The sequence below is a fragment of the Pelodiscus sinensis genome, chromosome 3, assembly GCF_052426305.1.
Source record: "Pelodiscus sinensis isolate ZL-2025 chromosome 3, ASM5242630v1, whole genome shotgun sequence".
In the NCBI taxonomy this organism is placed as follows: Eukaryota; Metazoa; Chordata; order Testudines; family Trionychidae; genus Pelodiscus; species Pelodiscus sinensis.
The window spans coordinates 33,950,062-33,963,320 of NC_143054.1; the positions used below are offsets into that span (position 1 = coordinate 33,950,062).

Below are 13,259 nucleotides of genomic sequence, written 5' to 3' on the forward strand. Positions count from 1 at the left end.
CCCCCGGCTTCCCCGATTCAGCCGCTGGTCAGTTTTAGCAGCAGCTGAATCGGAGAAGCTGGGGGCAGAGCAGTTCCAATGGTCCGGCTGCCCGGAGCACTTCCGGGTTCCTGATGGTGCCGGACCATCAGGAGTACCGGACCATCAGATGCCGGACCATCAGAGTTTTACTGTAATAATAAATTTCTGGGATGAATAGCACTGTATGTCAGATTTCAGTCAAGAGCAAATATTTGTGTCTGGATGCCACTTTAAAATTTTAAAATAATGAAGGCTGGCTTTGGAAGATATTTGGGGCCATCTAGTGGAATTTTCATTAAATTAATATAAAACCGACACCATGCTTTAAAACAGTGAATTAGATTTATTCCCCCCAAAAATGTTGCCATAGTACATCTTAAATACCATTATCTTTTGTAATCTATTATAGGTGGTTATAATTTTTATAGGATAAAATTAAGAACAAAATAACCTACACAAAGGAAAAACTGTGTGTTAATGAGAGAGAAAATTCTAAAATAATCCCCCTGATGGATGATTTGGGGGGTCCAAACATTTAAAACCAGATTAGACCAAGCAAGCCATGATTGTCATGGGAATGGACTAGATGACCTAATAGATTATTTTTATCTCTAAATTCAGTTATATTAATTTACTCATGGAAAACATCCACTGTTTAGGAGTTATGTATATAAATAAGCATCCATTTCCATAGCTATACCTCTTGGAATGTTCATCGTTTTAAGTAACCTAGCAGTATTATCACCGTAGTTCTCTCAAATTAAACTTAAACTGGCATCATAATGTTTGACTCCTCCACAGTCCGGGTTTCCTTCCCCGCTTCTTGAACAACAGAACTGCACTGTTTCCCTCCTGAAAAGCATCACACAGTGGAGGCAGTACAGCCATACAACACACCTCCTTACCAACAATGTATGGAGGGCTGTCTATTTCATCACAGACCAATCTCAAGTGTGATCATCCCTTTGGAACTCCATCCTTCTTTACCCCTATGAGAATCTGTTTATTTCTGATCTCTCCGTTCATGGCAATTCATTGTTGTTAAAATCTATTTTAGTAATTCTAATACAGATTTTTTAAAATATTAAGTATCCTCTTAGAATATTATCTGTGATTTATAAAATCTATATCACATAACTCCCTAGAATAATATGCTTTTTTTTTCAAACAAATCAGTCACTTAATATAATTATAATGAATACACTCACACTTCTCCCTCCCACTACAATGACAGAGGAAACCAAATTCTGCTCTGGTTCACACATAATTCAAATTACATTTAAATTAATATGAGTTACATAATGTGTAAATCAAGGCTGAATATGGTACTTTATGTTTCTACTGAACTAGACATTTGGAGATGCGTATGAACTATGGGTGCAGAATATTTAAAACTAAATCTAGAGTTTTGATTCACAACCTACTTACTTGATATTACGTGGCTTATTACAGATCAAATGCCACTTGGAAGGCACACGTATTGTACTATGAACTACTGGTTTGATCTGCAAGAAAAATAAAACACACATTATGTGGGACATTTAAAACATTCCATTCTTAAAAGTGCTGCTCAGATATACACATGGCAGATCCAGGTTCAAGTGTTATAGAGGCATCAAGTCATTTAGAGTTTAATACCAGGAGAACCCACCAGATCATCTAATCTGCCCTCCTGTATAAAAAGGCCAACAACATCACTAAACTCAACAACCAAAACTAGACTAAACAGTATAGATGATGGGAGACTAGACAGGCAGTGAACATGAGGCACCAATGACTGAGGCCCCCACAATGGCAAGGAAATGATTAAGTGAGTTATAACCAGATAATCCTGGCAAGTGACCCACACCAATATACTGCAGAGGAAGGTGAAAAAAATCCCAACATCACAACCAATTTGACCTGAGGAAAAATTCTCTCCAGATCCCATATATGGTGATCATTTAGACCTTTCATATGTGAGCAAAAGCCAGCCAGCCAGGCACTGAGACAGAGAATTTTTGGTGCCACCAAGAAACCTGCTCACCTCCGCCAGCATCCCATATTTAGCAATGGCCATCCCTGATGCATGCTTCAGAGGAAGAAAATAAAAGACACACACAATTGATAACAACATAAGACATAAACCGGGAGCAAGCCCAGAGCTGATGATCCTTGCCTTCTACCATCACAAATAACTCTCTCATACAATCACACTCACATATTTGTCCAGTTCCGTTTTAAAATAGCTCCCATTAGGCTGTTCCAGAATCTCACTCTCTGAAGGTTACAAACTTTTTTCTAATTTCCAGACTGAATTTTTTCATGCCTAGTTTATATCCATTTTCTCTGGTGCCAAAACTGTCCTTTAGCTTAAACAGATCTTCACCATCCCTGATGCATTTATCAATGCTATTGTATCCCTTCTTAGCCTTCTTTTTGCTGGACTAAACAACCAGAGTTCTTCCAGTCTCTTCTTATAAGATAGGCCCTCTGCTCCCCTGAGCATCCAAGTAGCTCTTCTTGGAGCCTGTTCTAGTTTGAATTCATCTTTCTTGCACACAGATGACTAGAATTGTACACAGTATTCCAAACGCAGTCTTGCAAGTGTCTTGTGCAATGTCATGAATACTTCTCTATTTCTACTGGAAATGCCTCTCCTGATACATCCTACTATCATATCTGTCATTTTCCCAGATGTAGTTCATCAGTAGCTCAGTCATTTTTCTATTGATCCAGACATCCTGGTGTCTCACCTCTTCTGTCATTTCCAACCCCCAAGTGCAGCAGAAATTCTTGTTGTTAGAACCTAAGTCCATGATCTTGCATTGTATACTATTGAATTTCATCCCATTTCTGTAATTCTAGTTTTCAGAATAATCCAGATATTCTTGAATAACATTCTTATCTTACTCTGAATTGACCAGGCCTCCCAAATTTGCAGCATCACCAAATTTCATTAGCACACTCCTACTTTTTGTGCCAAAGTCATTGACTGAGTTCTTGAGGTGCTCCACTAGTAATTTTCCTAGTAGTTCACTTTTCAGTACAAAGCCCTGTCTTTTCCCCTTAGCCAGTTCTTCATCTACCTTACATAGGGTGACCAGACGCCCATTTTTAAAGAGACAATCCCTTATTTAATCTTTCTTGCAGATGTCCCAACTTTTTCTTAAACATGGGCAAATTATCCTATATTTTCTGTCTCTCTCACATCAGTATTGGTAGGTCCTGCTGCTAGTCAGATTACTGTACACCAGTCAACCACTCACCAGCGGTGAATGGGTGGGAAGGGGTCCAGTGGCTGATGATGGGAGTAGGTGTACAAGGCTAGTAGCAGGGCAGAGATGCAGCACATGGATCCAGCCACTCCCCCTGTTGGTCCATCAGCACAACCCTGCTGCATGCCAGCTGTCAGCCAGCAGGGCTCCATCCCCCCATCCTGTTTGGCCAGCACTAGCTGCGCACCACGCCAGCTGGTGAGTGTGGACATGTTCCAGGCACCAGCCAATTATGTGCAGCCTCTGCTGCCCATCCATCAAACCTTTGTGTGTTCCTTTCTTGCTGTTCTCTCCCTGCTTGGCCCCTTCATGCCCGTAGCCCGGCTGCTCCTCCACATGCCCCCTGGGTGGAGCACATCCCACTCTGTGAGGAGTGCTCAGCTCACCAAAGCCTGGCTAGCAGGCTCCTCCTTCCCCTCCCTGCCCCGCGCCTCTGGCTGGGACAAAACTCCACGAAAGATCAAGATCCGCTGCCCCAGGGCACTGACCAGGAGGAGTCAAACCCTACATGTGCCAAGCTATACACAGCACTGGCACAGGGAAGCCTCTCTGCCCCTCATCTAAGCTCTGGAGTGACGGGGAGGAAGCAATTTCCACCTGATCATACCCCATCCCTACAGGCTCCCAGCAGTCGTCCTAGATAGGGGCTTAGCACTTCACCCATGTTGGGTCCTGCCCCCAGGAAGCACAGGACTGCTCCTTCTCCTACACACCCTCCCCTGCTGAGCCACCTGGCTAGCCAGGTTCGTGGAAGCCCCTGCAGTCAGTTTTCCTAGCCCTGGTAAGCAATGCATCCTTATGGCTTAATCCCTTCCTCTCCGTGCTGTAGTCGATGTACAGGAGGTGGCTTGGTTACGTCACTGGACAGCAACAGCCTGGAGGTGTTAGCCTTTTGATGCTGCGCAGGGAGAGAGAGAGGTGTACAAGACTATGTCTGTGTCACCCCACCCTGTGTGAACTCTAAGCCTTAAAAATAAGGTAAATAAAAATAATCCAACTACACAGTATTTCTTTTTTAACAGGGGTTCATCAATTTAATAATAATTTGAACATCTGTATTGCATAGTTCTGACTGAGTCCCATTACTCAAATAATTTTACCAGGGATCTCATATTCAGCAGCAGGAAATATGGTTACCTTAACCTTACAAGTTTTATACTAATCCCCATCTTCCCTAATTCAACCAACAGCTTTGCATGTAGTACTATGTCAAATGCTTTACTGAAGTTCAAGTATATTAAATCTGCTGTACTTCCCTTGTTTAAAAGTCAGTTATTTTCTGTGGGTGCATCTATACAGCACAGTTATTTCAAAATCACAATGCGAGCATCTACACAGCAATTGGAAATCTGTAAACCTCATTCCACGAGGAATAACGCCTATTCCGAAATAGCTATTTCGGCATAGCAGTAGTGTGGACACTCCATAGCTGGTATTTTCAAATAGCTCCTCCCCAAGACCTTTCAAAGTAATTACTCCCCAGTGCCTCCTGGGGCTCTAATTTAAGGTAGCACATTCCCATTAGGGAAGCCTGCCTCAGACTAATTTTGAGGCTTCCCTGAAATGTAGATGTGCTATTTAGATGTGCTATTTCGAAATAAGCTATTTCAGAAAAAAAATCCGAAATAGCTTATATCAAAATAAGCGTGCTATGTAGACGTACCCTCAGTGAAGGAAATCAGGTTAATCTGACCTGATCTACATTTGGTAACCCATGTTGCATTACATTCCCTTTGCCATTTACCTTCATAAATTTAATTATTGATTCCTTCTTCATTTGCTCTAATTTGTATACTACTAGGATCAGACTAACAAATCTAATTGCCTGGATCAGATTTTTCCCCCTTCTTAAATATAGGTATGCTGTTCGCTATTCTCAAGTCATATGGTTCTTCCACTAAATAGATGTATTAAAAATCATTGCTACCAGACTAGCAAATCTTATGCACCAGCTCTTTCAGTACTCTGGGCTGGAAATTATCTAATCCCTCTAACTGGGGTGTATCAAGCTCTTTAAGTTCTTCTTTCACCTGAGACTTGCTAATTTCCATTTCTGGAGACTCATGTCTCAGCCATACTGCCTTCATACACATATTCCATATTATCATCCTGACTGAAAATCAAGGCAAAGTATTCATTTAGTTTTTGGTGGGGCACAATTAGATTATCTTTGCAGTTCATCACATCCAATGGTTACATTTTAATTAATATCATATTGGAGAAACTGTCAGAGGTTCAAAGAGCCACAAGTTTTTCACTGCTTTACCTCTCCCAAACCTGCCTACAGGGAAGGCAAAGGCAGCAGATGCCCTGGGCCCCTTTAAATCACTGCTGGAGCACTATGCTGCACACTCTGGGCGGTGCTAAGGGCTGCCCTCGGCCCTGGCCCTTCTGGGAGCACAGAGCCACCCTCCCTCCACCTTGCCCAGTGGAAAGCAGAGGCTTTGGCTCCACTGACCTCACCCATCCTCAAGTCTTAGTGCCTTCATCATCCACCATCCTTCCAGGAAAGGATTCTGTTCAGAGACTGCTTACACAGTTTGATAAACCAGAGGGATCATTGTCAAGTAGTATAATAAGCTCCTTTCTCTGAGGTTCCACGAGGCGTACAGCTAGTTCGGAATAGGAAGCCTAATCCGAACTAGCTAGTCCATGCCGCATGTAGCTGCGCGGCACGGGGTCCGAACTAGCCGGCATTTAAAAATGGCGCCTGCCGGCATCACGCAAATGAAGCCCAGGAAATTCAAATCCCAGGCTTCATTTGCAACTCTGAATGACTACATTACCCCCCTAGTTCGAACTAGGGGGGTAGTGTAGACATACCCTGAGAGACTAAGCAGCCACGGCTGTTTCCAACACTTTCTAACCCAAGATGTGAGAAACGAAGACTTAAACAGGGTCTCACACAATAGTTTAGAACAGTGGTCCCCAACCTTTTGGGGCTGCCGGGCGCCCCCAGGGAAGGAGCCGCGCGTGCGCCAGGTGCCCAGGTGCAAGAAAGGCTCGGGCCAGCCCTGGTCACTCGGCAGGCACACATAAATGCCCCAGTGGGCACCATGGCGCCCACAGGCACCGCGTTGTGAACCACTGGTTTAGAACATTGTAATCACCTCAGAACACTGATATTAAGTTCTCCTGATTTTTCTAAAAACACTCTCACCTTCCACCCCCAAGTACTTAAAAAATGACCATTTTATATCTATTTGCATTTTGACTCCCAACTGCTTGACTTGAATTCTAGAGTTGAGATTCTAAGAACATGCAACAGCAAACTAAGATGACAGTAGGAGTAAACAGGCTCAGGTAGTATAAAGTGTGATTCACACAGTGACACTAATAGGGCACCAAGTAATACATATTCGGCTCATAAAACTGTAAATGCATCAAACAGTATGAAAATTACCCACATAAACAACAGCAAGAAATGAAGTGCTAAAAGTCATTAAGAAAACATTGAGAAAGGAGTATGACACATGAGAGAGATATGTGGATCAGAACACAAAGATAGTAACACAGATACTAGTGGCCAAATTCTAAGTTATAAATTAACTAAGGCTGCAAGTCTGTCTCAAAGGTCATGGAAGTAATGGATTCTGGGACCTCTCTGACTTCCACAGCTGCAGTCACTGGTGTGGCCAACCTCAAGGCTGCCTCAGCAGCTAGCCCCAGGCCAAACTGCTGGGACAGCCCTGGAGGTAGCCATACTGGGCATGGCTGGAGGAGGCCCAAGGCCAACTATACCAGCTGCTGCTTGGGCAGCCCAGTGTGGTGGTCCCAGGGATCACCAAGCAGCAGCAATCCCTGGAGTGGCCCAAGTCCAGAGACACCGGAGCATGAGCAATCCTAGGGGCAGTGTGCCTACAGCATAGCAGTCCCAGGCGTATCCCCAGAGGTAGTGGGAGCAGCAGTATCCAAGGGCCGTAAGAACAGTGGGTGGCCAGGGCAGTGAGCTCCCACTACTGGAGCAAGGGCTAACCATAAGCCCCCAGGACTCCCAGAGCAGCAATACCCAGGGGCTTCCCAGAGCATTTAAAATTCAGGTCAGGGGTAATTATAGTAAAAGTCCTGGGCAGATCACAAGCCATGAATTGTTTATTGCCTGTGATTTGTCCATGACTTTTATTAAAAATACCCTGATTAAATCTTAGCCTTTTTTTATAACTTATGCAACCTCAGTGTAATTAATTACTTTGCGGAGGATGTAACCCATCATAGCAATTGGCTCTTCCAACAGTTAGGCTATGTCTACACTGCAAGAACATATGCAAATGAGGTGCAGTGATGAATATCACCGTGCTTCATTTGCATACCTAATGAGCCGCCATTTTTGCTCAAGGGGCTTTTGCGTAAGAAGGAGCAGTCTACACTGCTCCTTCTTGCGCAAAAACCCCCTCCCGCACAAGAGCCGTTCTGCCTGAAAATAAGTGGCAAAAAAAATCTCTGGCAAAATAATGGGAAGATTAATAAAGAATTAAAGAAAGGTAATACAATGAATGCCAATCGACACGGGTTTACAGAATATAGACCCTGTCAAAGTAATTTGAATTATTTTCTTTATTACATTACAAGTTTGGCTGATAAAAGTAATAATATTAAAGTAATATCTTTAACATCTTTAAGGCATTTCACTTAGTACTATATGGCATTTTGATTAAAAAACTAGAACAATATAAAATTGACATGCCACACATTAAACTGGCTAAAATGTGGCCAATAGACGTAACTGTAAGCAGGGAATCATCATTAAGTGGGTATGTTTCTAATGAGATCTAGAAAGGATCACTTCTTGCTTTGCTATTTAACATTATCAGCATTGATAAAATTTATAGATTACATAAACATGGGAGAGTAGAAAATAATGAAGAGGACAGGTCACTAATACAGAGAAATCTGGATCATGTGGTAGGATGAGTACAAGAAAAAAATGTTTTAATATGGCCACATGTAAAGACATACATCTAGGAACAATGAATGCTGGCTATACTTACACGACGGGGAACTCTAATCTGGGAAGCAGTGACTTGGAAAAAAGGTGGGGGGCCACAGTGTATAATCAGCTGAATATTCCCAGTTTGACACTGGCCAAAAGGGCAAAGGCAATTCTTGGATGCATAAAACAAAGGGAATCCTGAATGAGAGAAGAGATTATTATTTTACTTTTGTATATGGTATTGCTGTGATCCCTGCTGGAATACTGAGTTCAGTTCTAGTGTCCAAATCAAGAAAAATGTGGACAAATTGGAAAGGGTTCAGAGAAGAGAGATAAAAATTATTAAAAGATTAGAAAACATGCTCTATAGTGATAGAGCAGAGGTGGGCAATAATTTTTGAGCGGGGGCCACTTCAAAAATTTTTGAAGTGGTCATGGGCTGCCCTGGAAGGGGCGGGGCAGAGGGGCGGCGCATCGGGGGGGCAGAGGCAGGGCCCTTTAAATAACAGGAGTAGGAAGGGCTCGGGCCTCCCCTGCAGCTCCCAGGCATCACATTAGCCAGAGCTGGGAGCTACAAGCCCTTTCAATTCCTGCTATTTAAAGGTCTCACTGCTCTCGGCCTCACTTGTTGCCTGGGAGCCAGGGATACACAAGCTCTTTCAACTGCTTCTATTTAAATGGCTCGCACCTTTCCTGGGGCTGTTGCCTGACAGCTGCGGGGAAGGTGGGAGCCCTTTACATAGAAGTAGCTGAAAGGTCTGGTGTCCCTGGCTCCAGGTAATGGGCTAATGTGGGGCTGGGAGCTGCAAGCCCTTTCAATTGTTTCTATTTAAAGGGCTTGCTCCTGCCCGGTGGCTGCCATGCAGCGCAGCCACCTGGAAGGCATGAGCCCTTTAAATAGAAACAGTTAAAAAGGCTTGTGCATGGCTCCTAGGGAACGCTCCGGCAGCTGGGCAGAAGCTGCGAACCCTTTTAACTGCTTCTATTTAAAGGGCTCGCACCACAGTCTAGACTTACCCAGAGGCTGTGTCTACACTACATGCCTCTGTCGGCAGAGGCATATAGATTAGGGTTGTAGGCAAAGGTAAATGAAGCCGTGATTTAAATGATCGTGGCTTCATTTACATTTACATGGCTGCCGCGCTGAGCCGACAAACAGCTGATCAGCTGTTTGTCGGCTCGCCACTAGTCTGGACGTTCCCCCTGTCGACATCAAAGCCCTTTGTTGGCAGCCCCGTTATTCCTCGTGGAATGAGGTTTACCGGGGCTGCCGACAAAGGGCTTTGATGTCAACAGGGGGAACGTCCAGACTAGCGGCGAGCCGACAAACAGCTGATCAGCTGTTTGTCGGCTCAGCGCGGCAGCCATGTAAATGTAAATGAAGCCGCGATCATTTAAATCGCGGCTTCATTTACCTTTGCCTACAACCCTAATCTACATGCCTCTGCCGACAGAGGCATGTAGTGTAGACGTACCCTAAGAGATTAGGACCTGTCTTATAATACCCTCTTCCAGCTGGACCCAGGCTTACTCTTGCTGAGCCAGAACCCTCCCTAGGGGAACTCTGCCAGGAACCTTCTCATCGAGTCCAGGGAAAGTCATTACCGGTAAGATCAGCTTTTTAAGCTGGCTCCCCACTAGCACCAGCTCTCTCTTGCCTCCCTTCCCTGCTACCTCTGTTGGAGGCAGCAAAGGGGGCACAGACAGCTCTCTGCATGTATTGGCTCCTGTCACATTATTGGATTGCGAGGGGAGCAGTTGGGTGACTTCTGCACCCATTGGGGGTTTGTTGGTCCCAAAAGTAGTATAAAGGGGGCCACGCAAGATGTTGAATAGAAGCTTACTGTCTGCTAATTGTATATATGTTATTCATGTAAATGTATAATGTCTGCATGTGAAGTTATAAGTATGTATTTTGTGTGAGTATTAAATATTTCTCTGTGTGTGGTTGAGCAATGGGCAGAGCTCAGCCTATGGACATGCTAATTAGCGAGGCTCTGTGGGACAATAGCACTCAATGGGCCAAGGACACACCTCGGGAATGAGGAATGACACCTAAGGGCTACAGCAGGGAACTCAGGGATAGGCCGCTGGCCAGGTGACCTTCTGCAGCCAATAAGAGACCAGGAAGGAGGTACGAATTTGCCATGTGGCCAACTCCATCTTGTACTCAGCTCAGCCCTTCATCCCAGAGGCAGCAATCCAGGGATCGAAGAGCCAGAAAGAACTATGGACCCATCCTGACCTAGGATGCACAACAAGGACTTTTAAGCCAGCAGCTATAACATCTCTGCTAGAGCCTGCATCGAGAACTGAGAGATTCGATGCAAGTAATGTATGATACTTTAGCAACCTCACTCTCATTCTTTTCTTTATTGTAGTAATAAACTCTTAGATGGTAGATTCTAAAGGATTGGCTCAGCGTGATTTGTGGATAAGATCCAAAGGGTAAATTGACCGGGGATCTGTGGCTAGTTTCTTGGAACCAGACAGAACTTGTTCGGGGAAGTTGAGATTGGGTTCTAGACCCCTCACCTGTGTATGAGGCCTGGGGCCATCTGGGGCGCGAATATTGCTGGGATGTTGGAGGGGTTTTGCTCGTGAGGCTTCAGGCAGGCAGCTAAAGCGCTCTGTGGAACTGGTTTGTGCCCTGTTTGGAAAGGTCTCCAGTCTGGGGGCTGTAAGGAGCCCCGAATTTGAGCAATTCACCCTGAGCGGATGCCCTCAGCTGTGCCCAGACCCGGCCCGATCCGTTACAGCTCCCACCTGCCTTCCCTCTCTTCTGTTGCCTCTGTGCTGAGATAGTACACATAAGGAGCCGGCTTAAATGTCACCTCCCCCACCCTTTGTTGCCTCTGATACAGAAGGAGCAGGTGGGAGAGTGAGTATAGTCATTAGCAGGGCTTGACAAACCGTGGCAAAATCTACTCGCCAGCCTCGCACTGCACATGCACCAGACCCGCATTGCGCATGTGCACACCGCCGGTGAAAGGAGCAACCGGCTGAAATCTACTTGCCACAGGCGAGTAGATACACTGATTTGTCGAGCCCTGGTCATTAGGATTAACCGATATGCCAAGGCTTACTGGTTAGTCATGTAATTGACTACACACTAACATCCCTAGTGTGAAACTCTCACACAGCGAAAGACAGATTTATTTGGGATTTTGATCCCATTTGGCGGTTGGTTTACTGGATGCTCTGCCTGGAACTGCATTCTCCTAAGAGCTGTAGTAATTCAGTGTCTCCATCGCTCTTTGGGAGGGCAGGAGAGAATCTCAGCTCTGCGTCTTAGCTGGGAGAGACCAGGAGATCTGGCCCTGCAGAACAGGATAGTGAGAAGCCCGGGAGAGCAAGGAGGCAAGTGTCAGTGGCTTTATCAGCACTCCGGGAGCAGCCTCAAGAGATCTTCTGTGACCACACCCTGTCACACAATTATCATTCTTTCTTTTACCTTTTATTTCAAGTCTCCTCTACAAACAAGATCAAAACTACCCCAAGTCTGCTCCTACCCTCATCTTTGTGCTGAGAAGATTTAGGAGCACTCAGTCCCCGATGGGAATTCCCTGGCTCTAGCCCCTTTATTACAGTGTCACATTCCATCATGGGGCATTCCCCATTGTATGTGTTCAGGCTGCCTGAATCCATACCTTACCAAGGCCATTCACAGGAGGGCAATGAAGGTCCCTTGTAGGCCTGGGACTTCGGGGCCCCTGTTCTGGGTGTGGGATCCCATGAATTGGGTAAAATTTCAGTTGACCCTCTCTGGGTTAGTGGATTATCATCTCTCATTGCCCTCGTAAATGTGGCTAGCTAACTCAGAGACTGGCCACCTTAGACTGGCACCTGTAGATAATTCATTCAGCCCCCATGAATTTCTCAGTTGTCTTAACCACCTCTGCAGTGGATGCCAGCCAAAATCATCAAACCCAGGTTTGTATTGTCCTATGAACAATGTGTAGGTATTGTTCTAGGCCAAATCCCACCACTGTCTGAACCCCTAGATTTACCCCAGTGCTTCTCTAACTGGGGTCTGCACACCACTAGTGGTCCGCAGATGCCTTGCAGGTGGTCTGTAGCTCAAGCTCAGCTTCCTGCCCTCTCCCCACAACAGGGAGACTGCACTGGCACAAAGTTGGAGCACCAGCATGGCTTCCTCCTGGGTGGGAAGGAGGGGAAGAAAGCCCTAAGCCTCCCTGCCAGATGCACCTTGAGAGGAAGCAAAGCCAGAAGCAGCTCCACACACTGCCAATACCCCTTGCCCAACTGGAAGAAAAGCAGCACACAGACATGCTGCCCTGAGGCTTTTCCTTCTGCTCCCATTGGCCTGAATACAGTCAATGGGAGCAGTGGGAGGCCATGCCTGGGACTTGGTGCCTGGGAGCGGCATGGGGCACAAAAGCAAATAAATGCCCTCCCAACTCCTGCTGATCCTTTTATGAGGATCAGCAAGTTAAGTTGTGGGTTTTTTCATAGATGCAGTGGGAAGGGCTAATCAGCCAGCCCAACAGCAGCTGGCCTTTAACCTCAGAAAAATAATTATCCTTAGACCTCTATAGGGTCCTAAATCTGTATATGAAATTTTCAATAAACCACTATTGTGGGATCCCACGAATGGGGTAAAATTTCAGTTGACCCTCTCTGGGTTAGTGGATTATCATTTCTCATTGCCCTCCTAAATGTGGCTAAATGTCTCGCATGATATTCTTATCAATAAACTAGGCAAATACAACTTAGATGGGGCTACTATAAGGTGGGTGCATAACTGGCTGGATAACTGTACTCAGAGAGTAGTTATTAATGGTTCTCAATCCTGCTGGAAAGGTATAACAAGTGGAGTTCTGCAGGGGTCTGTTTTGGGACCGGCTCTGTTCAATATCTTCATCAACCATTTAGATATTGGCATAGAAAGTACGCTTATTAAGTTTGCAGATGATACCAAGCTGGGAGGGGTTGCAACTGCTCTGGAGGATAGGGTCATAATTCAAAATGATCTGGACAAATTGGAGAAATGGTCTGAGGTAAACAGGATGAAGTTTAATAAAGACAAA

At 45.2% G+C, this 13,259-nt stretch overlaps 1 protein-coding gene across 2 annotated transcripts in view; it reads right to left on the reverse strand.

Moving 5' to 3' along the window:
- Nucleotides 1-13,259, reverse strand: part of DCDC2C (doublecortin domain containing 2C) — a 128,401-nt gene that overhangs the window by 107,047 nt on the left and 8,095 nt on the right. For both annotated transcript variants that reach the window (XM_075923537.2, XM_089777059.1), the window contains exon 3: nt 1,450-1,526. In XM_075923537.2, coding sequence (XP_075779652.2) covers nt 1,450-1,526 — 77 coding nt within the window. The remainder of the gene's footprint in view (nt 1-1,449; nt 1,527-13,259) is intronic.